The 22,525-nt window shown below is 49.3% G+C and overlaps 1 protein-coding gene across 3 annotated transcripts in view; it reads left to right on the top strand.

Moving 5' to 3' along the window:
* The window catches only part of LOC123351545 (sodium- and chloride-dependent GABA transporter 2), a 503,805-nt gene that overhangs the window by 69,958 nt on the left and 411,322 nt on the right, over nt 1-22,525 (top strand). For 2 of the 3 annotated variants that reach the window (XM_044990950.1, XM_044990969.1), the window contains exons 14-15: nt 277-447; nt 1,932-2,414. The exons of the other annotated variant lie outside the window; for it this stretch is intronic. In XM_044990950.1, the coding sequence (XP_044846885.1) occupies nt 277-447; nt 1,932-2,051 (291 nt within the window). In that variant the 3' untranslated portion in view covers nt 2,052-2,414. Of the gene's footprint in view, nt 1-276; nt 448-1,931; nt 2,415-22,525 lie in introns of those variants that run through there. 3 annotated transcript variants of the gene reach the window in all.

Below are 22,525 nucleotides of genomic sequence, written 5' to 3'. Positions count from 1 at the left end.
CAGGTTCTAACCCAGCTGCTGCTGTGTGGTCTATCTGATCACTATGGACATCCATGAGTGGGGATGGAATAACAGGGAGGGAACAGATCACCAGGGACTGCTGCTAGGATGAGCTCTTGGCTGAGATAACAAACACTAATTGAAGGGGCAGCAGCATCCAAGTGGGTCTGATGGATGCTCTGATTGTTGCTCCTCGGGGGCTGTCTGTCCCAAGGGAGATCATGTTGGCTAATGCTTCCCCGCTTCCTCTCTTCTTGACTTCTTCCACCTCCCCAGGCGACCTTCCTGTTTTCTCTGATTAAATATACCCCTCTGACCTACAACAAGAAGTACGTGTACCCCTGGTGGGGAGACACCCTGGGCTGGCTGCTGGCTCTCTCATCTATGGTCTGTATCCCTCTCTGGATTGTCTACAAACTCTCCATGATCAAGGGTTCCCTGAGAGAGGTGAGGCTGCTGCTTCAGGAGGGGGTCTGGGCCACAGAGGGGTGATGGGGGGGCTTTACAGGTCATTGGCATATTGAAGTGACAGCCTCTTGAGGTGTGATTGGTGTGTTGTGGGTTAATAACAGGAGTGTAGAATTAAGTTACTGGAGCTCAGTATATTACTGTAAAGAATTAGTGGCTTTATTGAATTCAAGCTGGCTGGAGGGCTACACAGAACTAGCTGCCTTCCTGTGCCTCGCAGTTATTGGCTCTCCATCACTTGTCAAACACTGAAGGAAAACAGCTTTGTGGGAAGTACTGATAGGAAACCAAGTGCAGGCCCGAGGCCAAACGCAGTCCACTGGGGTCTATGAATAGCCTGTGGGCTGCCCTCATCTCAAGTGTGGAGGTCTGACCTGTGGGGACTATGGATCCCAGTGTATGATCCTAGGCTGCATGCTGGGACCTGTAGGTCCTCTGCTGAGTCCCCACCATCTCATTGTTGGAATGGAGAGTGGTGGGGGCATCAATGGAGGCTTGAAGCCACCTTTACACTGCCTGTGTTGTGAGGCAGCCAGGTGCCTACACAGCATTTGGTGTAAGTTAGAGCAGCCTCAGGGCTGCTCTTGCACTGTTTTTCTCCTGGGCCAGAACACAGCGTGCTGTGACCATGCACCTCCCTCCAGAATGTCCTCTGCCTGCCATGAGGCTCCTCTAAGCTGGCTTTAGAGACCTTCTGCACTTGGGGATCCCTGAGATTTCTTCACCAACTTTCGCCCCCTAGAGCAGTGCATGGGGATGGACTGTAAGGAAGAACTGGGCCCGTAACCTCTGTTATCTCCCTGTCTGTGGAGAAAAGCCTCTGCTTTTTGCTGACATTTCCATCAGCAGAGCACCTGTTGATGTCCACAGGGGCTGGGTTAGTGCTGTTCTGAACACCCTAGGAGTGGCCTTTGGATGTGTACAGCCCTGACTATGAGGAAGCAATGGCTGGGTGCTGCTGCTCTCAAGCATTGTGGGGTTGGTCTGCATTTGAAACGTGCCGGATGGCTCAGGTGTAAAAAGCTGGGGTCGATACGTGGGAGGCTGACTTTTTTTTGGCAGCGTCACAGCGTTGGTCAGGGACATGGAAGGGAATTTTACCCTGGGTCCCACACAAGTCCTGGGGATTCCCAGCTGCTGTTCAAACAGCCAAGGTGGTCTTCAACTGTCGTTTAAATTGTTATATCTGGATGTGGGAACTGGGGCTATTCTAGGGCATCCCTGGACTTAAGGGGCTGGTGTTCCAGTAGGGGGAGGGCCTATGTGTATGAACTGGGAATCATTCAGCCTGAGATCCAGACGTGATTACCAAATTCCTCCCTGCCTCTCCCCTCCGTGCTGCCTTTGCTGGAAGGCTACTTAGAAAGGGGCTGTTTGCTGGGGGTGCAGTTTGGGGGAGGAGGCTGTGGTTGAGCCAGATCCCACCCCTACACCCTTGTTCAACATCCGACTTTGTCTTTCAGAGATTCCGCCAGTTGGTCTGCCCAGATGAGGACTTACCTTTCAGTCTGGGTGCAGGGCAGCCCCTTCCTTCCACCAGACCCGGCCTCCTGATGCTGACAGAGCTAGAGTCCCATTGTTAGGGCCACTGTGGCCCCCTGGATTGTTTGATACACTCCTTCCAGCTGTCAGATGACTCAAGGATTCTCCACTTGCCGAGGGGAGCAGGACTTGTGAGCTGATCTCTCTTCCACTGGAGGATTTGATGGGCTCAGCAGGGGCTGCCATAGAAGGGTCTCCAGGGACAGTGTGGAGTCAGCAATGCACCTTAATTGTCTCCTGGGGAGCACACACAGGAGCTGATTCAAACAGCTGAGAGTCCCCAACACTCCAGTGGGTGGGACAGGAGATACTCAGCCCTGGAATGGAGACTGTCAAAGGGTCACAGAGGCTCTTCTCCAACATGGACTTTGAGGACCTCTCCATTCATTCCATTAAATCCTTTATCTTATCATTTCTGAGTGGCTCTGCCTCAGTTTTGTCTCTTGTGCTTTTTTTGTAAGGGAACTCTCCCCTCCACACCAGGAGTCATTGCTCCTAAAGGTGCTGCTTGTTTCCAGAACTACACGGAGTCCAATCTGCCAGGACCACCACTCTGGGCAGGGGTGATGGGTATTTTGGTGGCCCAAGAAGCCAAGTTCAAGGCGGTGATGTGGTGTGTGTGGCTAGTCTAAAGGGGAAAGTCCACACCAAATTAGACGTGACTTCCCCTCACTCATCTCCCAGAATTAGAGAAATATTATATACTGTTACTCCTTTTTGACCCAAGTGGTTATTAGAAAAAACTGATGATGGAGTCAGGCATTCCTGTTTATTTATGTAACCCTTCTGCCCCTCTGAGTTGGCAGCAACAAGGGCCGGGTTCAGTATCCAGGGGTTCCGTTTCAATAACACAATGCAAAACCGGCTCGAGCCCCCACCCAGTGACCTGGGACAATTACCTACCACCCCCCCGGGCGCCTCTAGGAGGCAATACTTTCCCACTCGCAAGCACAGAGTCTGAGTGTAGCAAAATCCTTTTAATAAAGGAGGGAAACAATGCGGCATCACGTTGGAGAGACATCACAAACAGGACTATACCCAAACCATAAGCAAAAAAACCCCACTTCCAAGTACATTTGGCACTGTCCTTTCCCCCTTAGGGTCTTAAGTCCAATCACCCCAAAGTCCAACAACCCAAGAGTCTCTGTCTCTGGTCAGTGACACCCCAGAGTTCAAAAGTTTATCTGCAGAGTTTTACCCCCCCAGCCTGGGTGGAAACGGGGCGGGGGGGGCACACACAGGGTGTTAAAGGACACCTTACGTGGACCAGGGCCGACTGCCCCGCTTCTCCGTGGAGTTCTGCTGCAGCCTTCACCACGACTGGCTCCACTCCATCAGCTGTGCCGCTCCTCCAGCCAACCTGTGAACCGCATCAGCCGTCCCCACGAACCGCTCCACACTGCTCACTGTTCCACAGGCTGCGCCAACGTGCTGCAGACTGCTCCGCTCTGCCAGCTGCTTAGCAATCAATCTTCAGGCTCCCCCACTCAGTGATCTCAGCTCAGTAAGCTTAGCTCTTTTAGTGATTTCAGCTCTTAGTGGTTTCAACTTGAGCCCCAGTGCCACCTTGGCCCAACATGAATTCAGGTCAGCAGCCTCCAGATGGACTCCTAAAGGATTCAAAATTAGCTCTGCTCTTTAACAGTGGAGAGAGGAGGATGTGCAATTGGTGTTCCAGGCCCTCAAAAGGGGCCCATACCATCAGGTACACAAACCAGTCCCCAGCCTCTCTCCCTTCACTGGGTTTTGGAACCCATGTCCCTTGTCTAGCAAGTACTATTTAATGTAGGTTGAGTCATTTCTGTCATAAAGCAGTCTCATAGTTCCTCATTCACATAATTAAGGTAACAGCACTTTTTTCTCCTTCCTGCCCCAATAACAAAGAAATTGGGGATTCCACAGTGTGAAAATAACCATCCCATGCTGCTGTGTGTTATGCTAAGTGGAGTGGGTTTACCAATGCAAATGCACATTCCTAAAATTCCTTTGCCCACTCCTCATAATGTACCACCAGATGTCAGGGTAGATCTCATCCTGACTCTGCTTACATTTACAAGGAATGTACAAAGTCCCATTTCTCTGACCACAGTAAGAATTAAATAAGAGATTGTGTCTTTACTCACAGTTCCAAGCCTCTAGTCAGCACTTAGCCCCAAACTCTCTCTCAGCTTTTGTTCAGGGCCACATTCCCAGTGCTTATCCTGACTCTGTCCTTGCTGTGATTCTCCCTGCTTCTCTGCCTTTTGGCCTCTCTCTTCCACAGACACACAAACCTTCTCAAAATAATATCCAGCAAAACCTCTCCACTCATGCCTTGTGCCTGTGTTGTGGATGGAGGCCTCTGTTGTTTCAGCTACCTGGTTCCACATAGGAGCTTAAATGTTTTTTTTACAATTATCTTAAATGAAGGGCAGCACTTACATCCAACCTATAACAACCATCCCCAGGAAGACCACACGGATGCCTCTTCCTTCATCAGGCCCTGAACAGAGCTGATAAACCCAAAGGAATGTAGCAGCTCAGATCCGTGACTCTGAAATCCAAGAGTAGAGGCTGCTGCAAGGCAGGAGTGAGGTGTGCTGGCCAAGCTGTGTGGGGATGCAGGACTGAAATGGCAGGAGATACAGCAAGAGCAGGCGTAGAGGAATGCATTGGCAGAGGGTTTGTGTTTTTTCCAGGGGAGAGGCTTGATTTTAGGACTAAGGAAGTCTTTGCAGGTCAGGACTATGGTATTAGGGCAGGTCTGGAGGTTTGTGCAGGTCAGGTGCTTTGCAGGACAGATGGGAGGGAGAACTGGAGTAGCAGAGGATGCTGCAGGCCAGCATGGAGGTGCATTAGCAGAGCTGCATTGGGCCCCTAGGATTGCAATGGCAGCTAATGACTGGTGTATTGGGAGGTCAGAATTGAGGAGCTCAGGCAGAGCTGTGCAGCACAATTTAAATGTAATACTTATTTGTGAATATTATTGAGATAGTATCTTTCAGCAGTAAGTTCCCATGTAAATATTCAGGGTGGGTGGAGACCATAATGTCTCCCTGGCTCCAGAGGTCAGGTGCTCTTTTTGCTCTCCTCACGTAATGTGTTCCAAAGCAGGAGCACACACGAAGTTAAGCCAAGTCTCCCAGCAATTTCTGGATTGCAGCTGAATCCTTGTATATGTTACTGCATGATTTCAGTCCCCTGAGCCCTTACTGTGATCTCTCACTGGGACTGCTCAGGATATCCCAATTGGGTGTTTAATCAAAAACAAAACAGAAAAGGTGCAATTGCTGCTGGTAGTCACAAGGTGGCCTCGCTACTTTAGATCCTGCTAATATATTAGCAACCATTGCAAAAATATGTCATTCGGGTGAATTTACAGCTAAGCCGGCCAGAGGCTTGGGAAGCTCCCAATTTGTGAAGGCAGCAAGATTCACATTCCAGAAATCACATTCCTGGTGCAAGGAGGAGCTACAGCCCAGAACAGCTAGTGTTCAGCTTCTCATTCCCAGCCTCCTCAGGCAGCAGGATCCTGATCCTCACGTGGGGACTTAGACATTAACTTGGGTCTGTTGTGGTCAGAGCTGGTGCCATAAGAAGTGGGCAGAATGGTAATTAAAATCCCTACAGGGGACAAGAAGGATTTTTACACAATTGAGGCTTCAGCAATTGATCACAGCTGGAGACAGGACACCAGACAGGGTGGACCGGTGCATTGAGGTGGTGTGCAGAAGCCTCTTTCGTTGGCTATGTCTGCCGTGCAGTCAGAGGTGTGATTGCTGCTCGGGCAGACATAACTGCACGAGCTGTAATCTACTGAGCACAGCTAAAAATAGCAGTGAGGACGCAGTGGAATGGGTTGTTCCACATGTTCCTAGCCCACACTGGAGCCCGTGCCGCCATGGCTTCATGGCTAGTTTTAGCTGTGCTAGGTAGACTACAGCTAGCATGGATATGTCTGTCCAAGTTGCAATATCACCTCCATCTGCAATGTGGAGATCTACTTAGGTGCATGGCTGGTTCTTGCTCACATACTCAGGGTCACACTGATCACCAGAATTGGGGTTGAGAAGGAATTTCCCCCCAGGTCAGACTGGCAGGGACCCTCGAGGGGTTTTGTCTGCCTCTGCAACATGGGGCATGGAACACCTAGTAGCATCATCTGGGCATGTCTTCTCTAATCAATTCCCTGCCAGCTTCAGGAATTGGTAGCATCTCTGTATCCGCTGTTCTCTGCCTGACACACACAACAGTGTGCTCTCCTGAGGACTGAAATGCTTTGGTTGAACTAAAGTCATTGGGCTCAACATAGGGGAATCTGAGTGAACTATAGTGGCCTGTGATATACGGGAGATCAGACTGGGTGACTTGTGGTCCTTTCTCGTCTGAAACTCTGGTAAATTCCAAAGGGCTGAGCAAATCTTTTCTTCAGAAGGATTCTTATGAAGTCATCAATATGAGAGCACTTTTAACAACAGGGTCACGGCACTCTGACTTCAGACCCTGGGGTGGATCATGTACACAGAAAAGGCCCATAACTTATCAGCACGTGTGGCAGCATTCACCCTCTTTCAGAGTGGCAGGTTGCAAGAGGTGGGCCTGGGAAGCCTGATTTCTGTCATCCAGAGCAAAAGTACCAATTTTCCTTTTCCCAGACAGGGGCGGCTCCAGGCACCAGCACACCAAGCGCGTGCTTGGGGTGGCAAGCCGCAGGGGGTGCTCTGTCGGTCGCCGTGAGGGCGGCAGGCAGGCTGCCTTCAGTGTCATGCCTGCGGAGGTTCCACTGGTCCCACGGCTTCGGCGGACCTCTCGCAGGCTGCCGCGGGACCGGGGACCTCCCGCAGGCAAGCCGTCGAAGGCAGCCTGCCTGCCGTACTTGGGGTGGCAAAATACCTAGAGCCGCCCCTGTTCCCAGAATTGCTCATGGGACCATGGAACATTTTGATTCATTTATAGGATTTTATTTGTATGTGGGACCTGTGGCCGGACTCTGTTGTCATCCCCGGCAGGGTGCCATTTAAAGCCCCAACCGATGACTTGGATTTCTGAAAAGACTCCGTTACTGTTCCTGTATATGGGCGAAAGGCTGGTCTGGTTGTTCAAGCACAGGACTGGGAGGTAGATGATCTGTATTCAGTTCTTGGCTTTGGCACAGATTTTGTGTGGCCTCGAGCAAGTCTTGTAACCTTATTGTCCCTCAGCTTCCCCCATTTGTGATAGAGAGAGTAATACTTCCCTACATTGCAGTGGTGGTATGAGAGTCAATATTTGAAAGTACTTTGAAATCTATGGAAAGTCCCTTATGGAAAAGTCCCATAGAATTTAATAGAGATGTTACCAATAGGATTCCATATGAAATTAGTACAGACCTATAAAAGTGACACTGAAAACCAATGGGATTTAATAGAGAATGAAATCCTTTCCGTAGGGTTCTTGGATTTCTTTGTTTTTCAATCTGCTGAAGAATGCAGTAGCAGGGATACTATCCTCCACTGAATTTTATAGGATTGTTCCCCAAAAAAATCTATAGAGATTTTCATTTTCCATTGATCTCTGTAGGGTTTTCCTGTGCAAGTTACTATTAATATAAATATTACCGCTGTGTAATGTCCAGTGAGTTGTATTTAATCAAAGAGGGAATCCAGAGGTCCATGGAAAGGGTTCTAGCTCAGTCTGCTTAATCAAAATAGTCTTTTTTTCCAGTGACTAGGACACATGGACAAAGCCAGCTCATTGCTGGGGTGAAATGTCCTAGCTGCTCTAAGTTCCCCCAAAAGGCAAAGTGATGATGCAGCAGGTAAGTTAAATGTGAATGCTCTTGATAAGGACTCTTGGAGCTGAAATCAATCTACAGGGTCATTACAAAAGAACCAGTAAAACAAGGCATGTGAATTTAGCATAACTCTCGGAAACCAAGAAGCCCAGCTGGGATCTACGCTATATACCGAGTCTAAGGCAGGGGATTGAGTTTGAACTGATTATATTTGAAATTCTCTCTCCAGACCTCCAGTTCCAAAAGTCTTTGCATGGCTCTTCTCTGGCTACACTTGCAAATTTGCAGCGCTGCAGCAGGGTGTGAAAACACACCCTCTCCAGCGCTGCAAATTGCGGCGCTGCAAAGCGCCAGCACGGTCAAAGCCCCAGCGCTGGGAGTGCGGCTCCCAGCGCTGTACGTTATTCCCCACAGGGAGGTGGAGTACGGACAGCGCTGGGAGAGCTCTCTCCCAGCGCTGGCGCTTTGACTACACTTAGCGCTTCAAAGCGCTGCCTTGGCAGCGCTTTGAAGTGCAAGTGTAGCCATAGTGGCAACTTCCTGAGCAGGGTAGGAATATGCACCAGAATTTAGCATATGCAATTTTCAAGCACTCACGTTGGCCCAACTCTGCTGCCATTGAAATCAACAGGAACTTTACCATTACTCCTGCCTTCTCCACCTGGGGAGACTTGTATGTTACATTAGCTCAGAGGCATGCACAGATTTTGAATACCCCACTCGTGAAGTCCCTAATCGGACACCTACCCTGAAAAGTGAATTTAATAGTTTGGGAAGATGGGGCAAATATAGAGAGCTGTGTCTCTTCTGTTACGTGTTCTTTAAAATTAGAGGTTTGCATAAAAAATTAAGAGGCTAATGAGATTGTGAATTGCCTCAGCAATCCCTGGAAAGAGGTCAGACACTTCTTTTCCATCTGATCTTAAAAAGAAATCTATCCTCCTCCCCCTCCCCCTCCCATCAGCACTTGCATCAGTGATGCCTGGGGAAAAATCTGGAGTTCCTTTAACCAGAAGAAGATGCGGTGATGGTGATACAACATGGAGAATAAGCGAGAACACCACCCCACATCCAGTGCTTCCCCATCTGTTGTTGTTTTTGTTGACTGGAGTTCTGCTGTTTGTGCTAGATCTGCTTCTGGGCCCAAGGAGTGAGATTTTTCCAAAACTGACCGCTCTTTTGGCTATTCTAAATATGATGCAATTTCCCCAAGGATTTCTTAGGTTGCAGAAAGGATCATGTGACATCTCTGTGACTTCAGATAGTGAGAGAGATGAATGCTGGGTGTGTGGGGGGGTGCCCCCCAGCCAGCGTTAGGTGGGGCATCTTCTTAGGCGGCACTAAGAAGAAATTTAAAAAATGCAGAGTCCTGAGTACAAGAGTAGGGATGAACTGCTTGGCAACACTGCAGGATCCTGCCAAACAGAGATCCACCGCCATGTTGTTAAGACTCTCGCCTAGATGCTTGTGTGAATGAGCATTTCAGTGGAGAAAATGATAGGTGTTTGACAACCAAGACAATGTGTCATTGACCTGTAATCCAGGGAGTCTCTATACCAGCCTCCTTTTGGAGCACCAGGCACAGCCGTGGTAAGGAGAAGTGTATCTGGGGGAGTTAGGGTATAACTACTTGTGAAGGGGCTGTACCAGGTGATTCAGAGTCTCTGCCTGTCCCTTGTTCTACCTTAGCTGTTCACAGTCTCACCACTGTGCCAGCAGGTACCACAAGCAACCCCAATTTGACTGTCCTCCCAGATCCACATTGCTCTTTGCACCCGCACAGCCTGTGTAGTCCAGATATCTGCTGGTCTCCTGAACCTATGTCTTGTTCCAACAGGTTCATCTCCTGTTCAGTCAGCCACCCAAGCATGGAGAGAACAGATGCCCAAGACTTCACTGTATTCTTTCTTCTGGGGCCCTCTCTGCCAGTGTCCCTAGCAGAGCAAATGTCTATGTTACAGAATCACACAGGCCAACTGTCAGCAGATGTCTCCATTATCTACATACCCCTGCATACAGACACCTCTTCTACTGCTACCACTGAGATCTTTGATGAGGCTCCTTCTGCCTTCTCTCCATCTCAGTCTGTGTCCCTACTTTTTGGTGCAGTACAATAGATGATTCACCTCATCACATCCATCCTGAAGCGGAGAGACTTGACAGCCCTTCTCTACCCAAACTAGTGCAAAAGGCTGTGAATGATGTGCTCCCATAGGGGAAAGCACTGGCATGGAATCCCAGCTTGTGAATCTTTTGTTGACTTTGTGACATCTCCTGGCCAGTATTCAGGATGACGGTTGATGGATGCATGGAAGATGTGAGCCAGTCACTCAGCTAGCTTCTGGGATATGGTGAACAATACATGGGCAGCCCCCAAACAAACAAAACCAAAACCAAAGCCTCATAGGAGGGATGGAGAGTTTAGGATAAGAAATGTGGATCTACCACAAATCTATGTGTCACTTCAACAAGGCATGGCGAGTACATCCAATTATAGTTTTCACTGTGTAAGGAAAGACCAAGCCTATTTTCAGTTCAATGGAAGCCCAAGTAGCAACATTGTGGACTTAGTTACAATTTTGGTAGGAACTGAGGTTGGAAGGACATTGCCAAGATTTTTGGCTAGGATTTTTTGGTCTAACTTAATTAGTGCATTGGGGTGATAGATGATGTCATTAGTCTCCTTTCCCTGCTGAAGAATTCAGGGCAGATGTGGTGTTTCAGGAAGACAAGAGCCCCAGGGAGGTGAGATCAGACAGAATTCATCCTCATCTAATGGGATGTTGGACATCTTGGGGAAAGGAACCGAAAGAACTGCACTGAGCTGTGTGGAATTCTTGGGGATATATCCGTGTAACTCGTACTGCGCTGCTGAACTTCTAAGGCATCAGTCTATCTGTGTGCACAGCTGCCATTTTGCGAAGCAGAGTAGACGTAGCATGTTCTACGGAAGACGTGCACTGTGTTCTCTCACTGAGATTTCACTACTTGTTGCTTCCCTTGATTCAGGCTGGAAAGAAATACCAGGAACACTCAATTCTAGAGCCGTCATGTCTTTGGAAGCCCTGTGTGTGTGTGTGTGTGTTACCTCTTTATCTCAAAATCTAGAAGGTTTCTTTTAAGGGTTATGAGTCTTGCAGGAGGGGAAGAAAATGCAGCATATTCAAAAATAAGCTTCTGTGCTTTGTGGCACTGTCAGAATTGCTAGCAGATGAGATATTACGGAAAAAAGCAAATTCATGGGAAATATCATGAATGACCCCAATATCTTTTGCCTTGTGGATCAAAGCAATTGGGCGACCAGCTGTGTTGCTCCTGAGGTGAACCATTATTTCCCCAGCTTTATTAGCAAAAGCATGAATGCAGGACTCTTGCTAATTGATTGCAATGACAGCTTTTCTTGAAGGAGGGAACTGTGGTAGGGGAAATGTGTGTGTGGGTGTATTGGCTTCAGGGGTACAGATCTTGCGCAGGGAAAATGATACAGCTGTGTACAAGGGTTAGCTGGGGCTCGACCCTCTTCGGGGCGGCAGGGAGCCACACAGGCTCACTACACACAGTTGATGTTAGGGGGAATTAGTCCGTCCGCGGGGGTCTCCCTCAGCAGCCCTTGCAGCAACTGGAATAAGCACCGTAAACCCAGGCCCTGGGTCAGGGCGGGGCAACAATGAGTCAGGTGCTCAGGCCCTCAGGCAGGGCAGAGCAACCGCAGTTCAATAGGAATAAACCCCGGCCCAGGGTCAGGGCTGGGCAGCAATGAATCAGACACTCAGGCCCCTGTGGCAGGAGCCGAGCAGGGGCAGTATAAACAGTAGCAATAAGCCTAGGCACTGGGTCAGGGCAGGGCAACAATGAATCAGGGGCTCAGGCCCTCAGGCAGGGCTGAGCAGTGACCGTATACGATATAAGCAGTAATGAGTCAGGAGCTCAGGCAGAGTAGGCCCAAGCCTCCAAAGGGCCTAGGAGAGGGGGAGTCTGCCACCTACGAGTTGGGCGGCAGGGGGGGACACGCCCCTCCCACTCCACTGCGTCTCAGCCTGGGGCTCTAGCAGCGGCAGAAGACCCGTTGCTGCGTCAGTGGGGATCCTGGCTGCAAAACACTCTGACATGGGCTCTGGCAGTGCTGCAGCCAGACTAGGGTCGGCTGCCCCTGGGCTACTTCCAAACTCCCTCTTGGGTAGTACCTGGGTCAGGGTGTTGTCCTCTGGGGGGTCCAGCACCATGGGTTCATCGGGGCAGTGGAGGTGGGTATCTGGACTGTTGGGTGCCATGGCTGGGATCTAGGGAGGAAGGGGTTTGGGTGTATTAGCTGGGGGATGGGGGCCGTGGTTGGGCTCTGGGGGGAGGGGTTGTGGGTGTCAGGCCCCCCTGGCTGGGCCCTGGGGGGGAGGGTAAGGGGGCAGAGAAACAGGAACTGGGCTGTCATAGGGGTTTCTTTAACTCTCTATTCCTGAGGGATTTGTTGTGTCAGTATTGTTCCAGACATGCTTGCTGATAGGTATTTTGAAATAAATTACCAAAATAATTGAAAGTGGTGTGTTTATGTAGTGTTATTTTGATAAATAAAATTTGCAGAATTTTTAATTTTGGGGCACAGAATTTTTAATTTTTTGGCACAGAATGCCCCCAGGAGTAATTCTAGGAGCTAGGGGGTTCCAGAAAAACGTGACAATGAGACTTGTGATAAAATCACAAGAGATGGCAACACTGTAACTATGCAGCCATGAAACTGTTGGCACCTGCTGAGGGCAGAGAGTGGTTCCCAGGAACTTGAGCACTGGGATGGGCTGCAGCATCTCTGTGGGCATGTTGGGATGGCTCTGCTTTTCCACAAACGAGATCCTGGGAACTGATATTGCCCCTGGAAAAGGTTTGCATGCCTCCTATAGGCAGCCCCTCCCTTCCACACCCACAGTGTGTCTCTGGTGTGCCAGGAAGGGAGTTCCCAGGCCCCAAGCTGATTGTTTAAACGACATGTCATGACTAAACAGAGAGGTGAAAGAGTGAAAAATAGATCCAAAGAGTTTGACTAAAACCTGCACCTGCTTGAAGAAGAAAGGGGCAGGGAGAATTGGAGGCAGGGGAGCCCTGCCAGCTGGCAAGAGGTGAATAGAGAGTAGAGATTAGAAGAATACTGCTGCGATACAACTTGTTCCCATTGTCAGCCAATGGAAAACAACAAAGGCCTCCATGGGCTGAAGGGGCAGAGTAAATACTAGCCTGTCAAGCTCAGCATCAGTCCCTTAGGAGTCTCGGAGTTCATGGCCCATGTCTGGCAGGCACGTTGTGTGCCTGGCAAGCTGAGAATAGGCTCCAAATAGACGAGTGATCCTCCAGACAGTGCAAAAGGCACTGGGCGCCACCCTTGGAAACCGAGGCCCCTCTCCATAGAATAGGTGGAGCATGTGCAACAGTGCTTTGGGCTTCTCAAACTGCTCTCTTTCCATTTACTTCATGCTGGACCAGGAGGGATCACTTCTAATGTGGCCCAGTCTGTTCTCGGCCTCTTTGTTGAGACAGCCTACAAGAGGACATGGTGCTTCCTGACATCAATGGTGCAGGAAAATCCTTCCCCAAGGATGGGGTCCTCCCATCTAAAGCAACTTGTAAATTATCACTGGAAACAGCACTATGAATGGCAAAGGCAGTCGAACCTTTAGATGATGGGCAGAATGGGATCAAACCATGCACTGGTTCCCTCTGCCCCATGGATATGCTGAGGAAAAGATAATACATCCTGATGAGGTGACTAGAACTGAATTTAATGTTCTACATGTGGTTGTAGCAGAGCCATCTGAAGGAGGACTATTCTTCTCCAGTCCAGGACATAATATTTTTGTGTACACAGCTCAAAACTGCATTGGGTTTAGTTTGCTACCAAGTCAGTTTGCAAACTCATGTCTGATTTACTTTCCATTATAGCTGCTAGGTGCTTTCAGCTAGGGCTCAGAAACAGCCAGTATGCCCATATACACCCTACTGGCACCTCTAAACTCGAAAATGAGAATCAAGTGTTACCAATATACAAATCATTCTGCAACAGAGCCTGGAACAACAGCTCTGAGAGGTGAGAATTTCCTCATTCATGTCAGGGAAGTGATAATGTAAGATGCCCAGTGATGAGAATTTAAATTTCAACATCCTTAACTATTTCATTACTCATGTAGAAAAGGAGAGGGAGGATCACAGATCTGCACAATTCCCTGCAAATGATGTCTCATTTTGATGTCACAAATGGGTGGCATTTGGGAGATACCACCAGCATTCCCCCCTGCAATCACAGAGGAGCAAAGCCCAATGATGTAGTAGAACAGTGGTTCTCAAACTTTTGTACTAGTGACCCCTTTCACACAGCAAGCCTGAGTGTGACCCTCCTTATAAATTAAAACCACATATTTTTTATATTTAACACTGTTATAACTGCTGGAGGCGAAGTGGGGTTTGGGGGTGGAGGCTGACAACTCAACCCCCCCCACATAATAATCTCATGACCTCCTGAGAGGTCACGACTCCCAGTTTGAGAATCCCTGTAGTAGAGCCTATGGGCATACTGAAGTTGTACTGAGGGGGATGTGAGGTCAGGGAGCCCAGTGGAGTGAAGTGACGCACATGATCATATATTGAGTATCTGTAGTCTACTGTGAGTGGCACCTCATTTTGGTGACTCAAATGGGTGGAGTTTATTTTGAGGGTGAAGCTTGTAAAATACCACGTCCTACCCTTTGAACCCCCAACCTGAGCCCCGCTTTCAGAATTAATGTTTTCTAGGTTTCTCCCTGTGCATAGCTGTGCTTCAAGATATTATCTCAGAGGCTTGGATTTATTTTCCAGCTTGAATCTCATTTTGTTGTTTCCTGCCCATGTTTCTTACCTCTATGCTCGTAGGTCCCTTTTTTATTATTTCTCTCCCCTCCACATTTTAGTAGCTGCTGTGAACTTCATGTACATGCTGTTTATTCCCTAGAGTTGCCTTTGCATTTTAGGAACTCCAGAAAAGAAATCCTGAAATGCAGAGATCAGTTTGCTGTCATGTACTTATTGTTCGCAGGTATGCTAGTTAGGAGTCTGCATATGGTGTGCCTCAAAATGCCTCTGGTTATCAGCACAAGTTATGCATCCATGCGCTGTCTGATCTGGGACTGTCTCCCTCATCCCCAGAGAGCTGCTAGAGAGCAGTGAGTGTATTCCAGCTTTGATAGGCCTTTCTCAGGCCTGGTCTATGCACAGAGTTTGTACCACTATAGCTATTTTGGGGATTGGGAGGGAGTGGAGGGTGAAGAGATTATTTTTTTTAAACCAAAACAGTTGTACCTGCATCACTCCAAGTGTGCATGCAGTTATAGCAGTACAAAGGTGCCTCATACTAGTATAACTAGGTAAAAAATGGAATTCCCATCCCTTGGGAAAATCTGAGATGTTGAGTTTTCATTTTGTCCCGAATCAGGATGAAAAGTAGAAATCTCTGAATTTTTCGCAAAATGAAATATTCCAAAATATTTTGTTTGGCCCTTATTTATCTGTTTTGGTTTTACAGTATATAAAAGTTTTAAACATGCTGATCATTTCCATTTGAAAAATGTAGTGAAATCAATATATTTCCTCAAAATGTTTAGGCGTTTTCTAATCAGTATTTTCTACCAGCTCCACAAATGTCAGTATATTCCCTTACCCATCTAGAAATAAGCGATGCCAATATAAGCCATTTTATCCCACGCTACTGTGGGTTGTACCACTTGAACTTTATTGCTATGGTTTAAAGCAGTACATCTTTAAAAGACGCCCTTGATGTTCAGACTTATCCCTGTTAGATCTTAAATCTAGCCCCACTAGAGATTTATAGAGCTGGACTCTCCTGTCATTAGAGAGACAAGAATAGGCTTATTTCTGTGCCCAGGTTGGGGGACCTTACTGCTGCATCAGCCCATCTCTTGATTAAAGCCAAGTGCTTTGACCATGGCTAGCATGCTCATGTTTAATACTGGAACTAGGTCTCTGATCCTTAGATCAGGCCATGCTTTGTTTGGCCACAAAGACATCTTCATGCTAGGGTTTCACCCGAACAGTCTGGATTTCAGCTTGTGTGTCTGGGTGCCATTTGACAAGCCCCGATGTCCATTTCTTTTTTAATCTGTGGCAACCCTAAGCAGAGGGAAGGAGGCAGCGCAGCAGCAGCTGCCTTCGGGGCCAGGCTGCTTGTGCAGCTGGCGGGGTGCAGAGGTGGGACCTTGGGAGGAAAAGGTGGGGTAGGGGTGGGGCCTTGGGAGGAAGAAGCAGAGCAGAGGTGGAACCTTGGGGGGGAAGAGGCAGGGCAAAGGGCGGGGCCTCAGTGGTCCGGTTACTATCCATTAGAAAGGTGGCAACCCCCAAGTCCCAAGGGTGCTGTAGGCCAGTTTGGTTCCCAGTGTAACTTCTTTAACTTACACTGGCTGTAATAGCTCCAAGGGATTGTTCTACCAGCCAGAGATCAACAGAACATAGCAGCCTTCTGGTCCCAGCCTGGATCTGTCCCCTATACTGGGAGCACTGGGGCAGGGAAGGGGCAGCACGCAGCTTTTCTCCAAGCTGGAGGAATTCCCAGCAGCCCGAGTAGAGCAGCTTTAAAGTCTCTTTATGTGGCACTGGCAGCCCAGAGGACTGGTAGAGTGGATCAGGCTCTGGCCGTACGGGTCAGTGGTTGTATGGAGAAAAATGCACTCCAAAATAGAACGTCGGCTCTTTCCCCCTGCTTTATAAAACACAATCCTGACTTCCTGTATTATGGCTTATGCTGATGGAACTACCATTCACAGGTGGCCATCTGAACACTGCCCAGACTTCTCTGGGCTCCTCGCCTCCATCAGGAGTCATTGAGTATTTGTAGATATGATCTTGCCAGCTCCCTTTTAGAGTCTAAGCAGGATTTTGTTGGTAAAGGATATAAAAGAACCTATAGAGTCTCTCAGAAGGCCCAGCACAGCCAGGGGCTGGGTGCTTCCTGCTGCTCCCCAAGTGCCCTCAACTTCCACCTGATGGGCTACTGCTGATGGCAATTGAGGGTGCTCAGCACCCAGGAGTGTCCAACCCAGATAAATGGATCAGGAAATGTGCTAGATCCCTGTGTGAATGTATAGGCCCCGATCCTGCAAACACTTAGCTTTAGCACATGGGTCTGTGTCTGCAGGATGGGGGTCTAGGAGAGGGGAAGATACTGAATGTTAATAAGAAAACTGGAGGCACTGGCACCCTAGGTCCTGCTACTGATCATGTGAGTATCTCTGCCGAAATCACTACAGAGCGAGATACAAATATAGATACAGAGAAGTTGCTCTAAAGAGGAAATTGGAGCTGTCATAACTATAAAGGGAAGGGTAACAACCCTCCTGTATACAATACTATAAAATCCCTCCTGGCCAGAGGCACCAAAATCCTTTTACCTATGAAGGGTTAAGAAGCTCAGGTAACCTGGCTGACACCTGACCCAAAGAACCAATAAGGGGACAAGATACTTTCAAATCTTGAGGGGAGGGGGGGAAAGGCTTTTGGTTGTGTGCTCTTTGTTTTTGGGTGTGTTCTCCCTTGGGACTAAGAGGGACTGGACATCAATCCATGCTCTCCAAATCTTTCTGAACAAGTCTTTCATATTTCAATTTGTAAGTAACCGCCTGGCAAGGCGTATTAGTTGATCTTTGTTTTTCTCAACTTGTGAATGTTCCTTTGCTAGAGGGAGGTATCCCTGTTTTGCTGTAACTTTGAAACTAAGGCTAGAGGGGGTTCCTCTGGGCTCTTTGAATCTGATTATCCTGTAAAGTTATTTTCCATCCTGATTTTACAGAGATGATTTTTACCTTTTCTTTTTAGTAAAACCCTTCTTTTAAGAACCAGACTGATTTTTCTGTTGTCCAAAGATCCAGGGGTTTGGGTCATTGATCACTTTTGTAACCAATTGGTTATGATATTATTCTCAAACCTCCCCAGGAAAAGGGGTGTAAGGACTTGAGGGGATATTTTGGGGGAAGAGGAACTCCAAGTGGTCCTTTCCCTGTTTCTTGTTAGAGCACTTGGTGGTGTCAGGGTAGTGGGTTTTAACCTAAGCTGGTAGAAATAAGCTTAGGGGGCGTTCATGTGGGTCCCCACATCTGTACCCTAGAGTTCAGAGTGGGAAAGGAACCCTGACATTGTGGCAGATTGGTGGGATGTTTTTTGAACCAAAAATACAGCAGGATTTTAAAAGGACAAATTTTTCTTGTTAGAGTTTTTTTAAATCTGCCTGAAGGCAGAGGGGTCCAGTTACAGTAGCAAAGGAATTCACAGGCTGGGTTTTTTTTTCTAGGTCTCGTGTATAGCTAGGTTAAACACAGAAAGGCTAAACATTGAATGTTGTGAAAGTCTCTGTTAACTAAGCAGCCCTTGAGCTGAGTGCATCTGAGTTTCAGTGAACTGCAGAGGAGGTGTGACCAAGCACAAGAAAGCAGGAAAATGAGAACCAGTGACGCTGCTAATAAACTAGAGCTGGCCAGACTGGAAGCACAAGAGAATGAAAAGAATCATAAGAGACTGCTCGAATTAAAACAACTCAAGAAAGAAGCTGCTGAAAGAGCAGAGAGAGCCAACGAGGCTGCCCACAAGAGAGCGATGGAGGAGAAAGAAAGAGAGAGGAAGCATGAACTGGAGTTAGAGAGGGTAAGGGCTACGTAAAATATACCAGACAACCCTAGCAACCCCTCTCCAGGTACCACTTCCCATCCCAGAAAATTCCCCACCTACAAGGCAGGCGATGAAACTAAGGCCTGCTTAGAAAATTTTGAAAGGGCCTGCCTTGGGTATAGCATCTCTACAGACCAATACATGGTAGAGCTGAGGCCTCAGCTCAGTGGACCCTTAGCAGAGGTGGCAGCTGAAATGCCTAAGGAACACATGAATAGCTACAAACTTTTTAAAAACAAGGCCAGAATCAGAATGGGGCTAACACCTGAGCATATCCGTTGATGGGTCAGAGCCCTAAAGTGGAAACTGGATGTGGCATTTTCCCGACATGCCTACCACATTTGAAAAAAATTGGGATGCCTGGATATCAGGAGCAAGCGTTAAATCTCTGGAATATCTGTCTTTCCTAATGCAAATGGAGCAGTTCCTAGAGGGTGTTTCTGAGGAAATAGAAAGGTACATCCTAGATGGGAAGCCCAAAACTGTAATTGAGGCAAGGGAGATTGGAGCCAAATGGGTGGAGGTGGCAGAAAAGAAAAAAAACTAGTAGCAGTTGGAGTGGATATCAGAAGGGGCAACCCAAAACAAAACCCTATCACCAGGGACAACCCAAGGCCCCACCTACATCCCAAGGAAAGCCCCAGACACCTTATCGTCCCACCACACCAGTCTCCAGCAACCCACCTCGCCCCAGTGACCAGTCAGCTGGGCGATGTTTTAAATGTAATAAGCTGGAGCATGTGAAGGCCAACTGCCCCAAGAACCCCAACAGACTGCAGTTCATTTCACCAGGGTCACACCCAAGGTCCTCAGGCCCAGATGCCTCTCAGGTACCCTGAGAGCAAAGGTAAACTATGAGTGTGGGCTTGAAGAAGCTTACAGCATGGAGGGACACTGGAGCACAGGTGTCAGCTATCCACCAATCCTTAGCGGACCCCAAATTCGTCAACCCAGAGGTCCAAGTGACGATTCAACCATTCATGTCAAAATCTTTAAACTTGCCTACAGCTGAGTTCCTGTCCAGTACAAGGGCTGGTCAGGAATGTGGACTTTTGCAGTCTATGATGATTATCCCATTCCCATGCTGCTGGGGGAAGATTTGGCCAACCATGTGAAGCTAGCCAAGAGGGTGGGAATGGTCACCCGCAGCCAGGCTAATCAAGCTTCCACACCTATCCCTGTTCCTCAGCCTTCCACCAGGGCCCCATCTGTGTTAGAGACCCAGACAGAGCCAGTCCCATCTACAACTTCAACACCAGAGGGCACCACCAAGGCTGCACTAGCAGCAGCAGCAGATAACCCTACACAAGAGGCTCAGCCAGAGCCTGAAATACCACATTGTGCACCAGCAGAGAGCGGTTCACAGTCAACGAAAACAGCCCCGTCACCTGCATTGCTTCCAGAGGGACCAAGCCCAGGCCCACAGTCCAGTGAGGAACTGTCGTCTCCAGCATCAAGGGAACAGTTCCAGCCCGAACAGGAAGCAGATGCCAGCCTCCAGGGAGCTTGGATGGTGGCACGGAGCAACCCACCACCTCTCAGCTCCTCTAATCAATCCCAGAAAGAGGACTTTTATACAAGGAAACTCTTTCTGGTGGGCATCAGGAAGGTTGGCATCCTCAGAGTCAGTTGGTAGTTCCAACTAAGTACTGGGTAAAGCTCTTGAGCTTAGCCCACGATCATCCTAGTGGCCATGCTGGGTGAACAGGACCAAAGACCGTTTGGGGAGTTCATTCCATTGGGATGGAATGGGCAAGGATGTTTCTACTTATGTCCGGTCTTGTGAGGTGTGCCAAAGAGTGGGAAAGCCCCAAGACCAGGTCAAAGCCCCTCTCCAGCCACTCCCATAACTGAGGTCCCATTTCAGCAAGTAGCTGTGGCTATTCTGGGTCCTTTCCCAAAGAACACACCCAGAGGAAAGCAGTACATACTGACTTTCATGGATTTTGCTACCTGATGGCCAGAAGCAGTAGCTCTAAGCAACACCAGGGCTAAAAGTGTGTGCCAGGCACTAACAGACATTTTTGCCCAGGTAGGTTGGCCCTTTGACATCCTTACAGATTCAGGGAACTAATTTCCTGGCAGGGACCATGAAAAGCCTGTGGGAAGCTCATGGGGTGAACCACTTGGTTGCCACCCCTTACCACCACCAAACAAATGGCCTAGTGGAGAAGTTTAATGGAACTTTGGGGGACATGATATGTAAATTCGTAAATGAGCACTCCAATGATTGGGACCTAGTGTTTCAGCAGTTGCTCTTTGCCTACAGAGCTGTACTGCCTCCCAGTTTAGGGTTTTCACCATTTGGACTTGTGTATGGCCGTGAGGTTAAGGGGCCATTACATCTGATGAAGCAGCAATGGGAGGGTTCTATACCTTCTCCAGGAACTAACATACTGGACTTTGTAAGCAACCTACAAAACACCCTGAGACTCTTTAGCCCTTGCTAGAGAAAACCTACAAGAGGCTCAGGAGGAGCAAAACGCCTGGTATGATAAACATGGCAGAGAGCGTTCCTTCAAAGTAGGGGACCAGGTTATGGTCTCAAAGGCGCTCCAGGACCATAAGATGGAAGCATCATGGGAAGGGCCATTCACAGTCCAAGAGCGCCTGGGAGTTGTTAACTATCTCATAGCATACCCCACCTCAAACCTAAAGCGTATCATGTTAATTCTCTAAAGCCCATTTATTCCAGAGAATTAAAGGTTTGTCAGTTTACAGCCCAGGGAGGAGATGACGCTGAGTGGCCTGAAGGTGTCTACGACGAAGGAAAAATTGACGGTGGTGTGGAAGAGGTGAACCTCTCCATGACCCTTGGACGTATGCAGCGACAGCAAATCAAGGAGCTGTGCACTAGCTTCGCGCCGATGTTCTCAGCCACCTCAGGATGGACCGAACGGGCATACCACTCCATTGACACAGGAAATGCTCACCCAATTAGAGCCCAACCTTACCGGCTGTCTCCTCATGCTCAAACTTCTATAGAACGGGAAATCAAGGATATGCTACAGATGGGTGTAATCCGCCCCTCTGACAGTTCATGGGCATCTCCAGTCAGGGCCGGTGCAAGGATATTTTGCACCCTAGTTGAAACTTTCACCTTGTGCCAAACCCCCGGTAACATCGGTTCATTGAGGGACAAATCCCAACGAGCCTTTATAGACCCCAGGGGCCAGCCTGCCCAGGGGCCAGCTATGCCCTGGTTGCTCCCCAGACCAGATTCCCTACTCCCTGCCCCCTGAACTCCCCTGGACGGTGCACAGCCCCACCCCCCATGAGCCCTCCCCTCCCACCCCAGTGGCCCCCACCCTGAGTCCACTCACTGGTTTTGCTGGGCTTGGGCCGCTGCAGCAGCTTGGCACGGAGGAGCTGCCTTCTGGGGGCTCCTGCAGCGGATGCATGCTGGCAGAGGCCCCTGTGCGCCCCCCACCCTCCGGTCTCTCTTTGCCACGCTCGGGCTCTGTGGCTCCTGGGAGTGTGAGCCGCTGCCCCTCCTGGAGCAGGATCAGGGCCCCGCGCCCTGGCAGTGACTCACATGCCCAAGAGCCACAGAGCCCAAGTGTGGCGAGGGGGGAGCTTGGGGGCCTCTGCCTGTATGCATCTGCTGCAGCCTGCAGGAGCCCCCCAGGGGGGTGCCAGGCCGCAGCCTGGGCAGGAGGAGCAGGGGGCATGGCTGCTCCCTGGGCAGGAGGGGCAAGGGAGATGGCTGCTCCCTGCTAGCGGCTCCGCCGCCTTTGCAGGGTTTCTGCCCCCCTGTACCACGCCGGCTCCTCCATGGCTGAGGCTTGCCCCGCGCTGCAAGCCGACGCTCTGGCTCTCCGGTGCCTCCGGAAGGCGGCTCCTCCCTGCGGAACCAGGGCCATCCCTAGGATTTATGGGGCCCTATGCAGTATTATTAAACTGGTGCCCCTATGCCCGACGGCAGCCTGAGTTTGCAGCCCAGCGGGGGCAGAGGGACAAAGCAGAAAGAATGACAAGATGCCTGGCCCGCCTCCTGGTGGCAGAGAGTCACAGTTCCCCGCAGAGACCGCTGTACCCTCCCCCTCACGCGGAATGGACATGTAGAAGGTACCTGATTAA

This window comes from Mauremys mutica, chromosome 1, assembly GCF_020497125.1.
Source record: "Mauremys mutica isolate MM-2020 ecotype Southern chromosome 1, ASM2049712v1, whole genome shotgun sequence".
In the NCBI taxonomy this organism is placed as follows: Eukaryota; Metazoa; Chordata; order Testudines; family Geoemydidae; genus Mauremys; species Mauremys mutica.
This window is presented reverse-complemented; position numbering and strand designations above follow the sequence as displayed.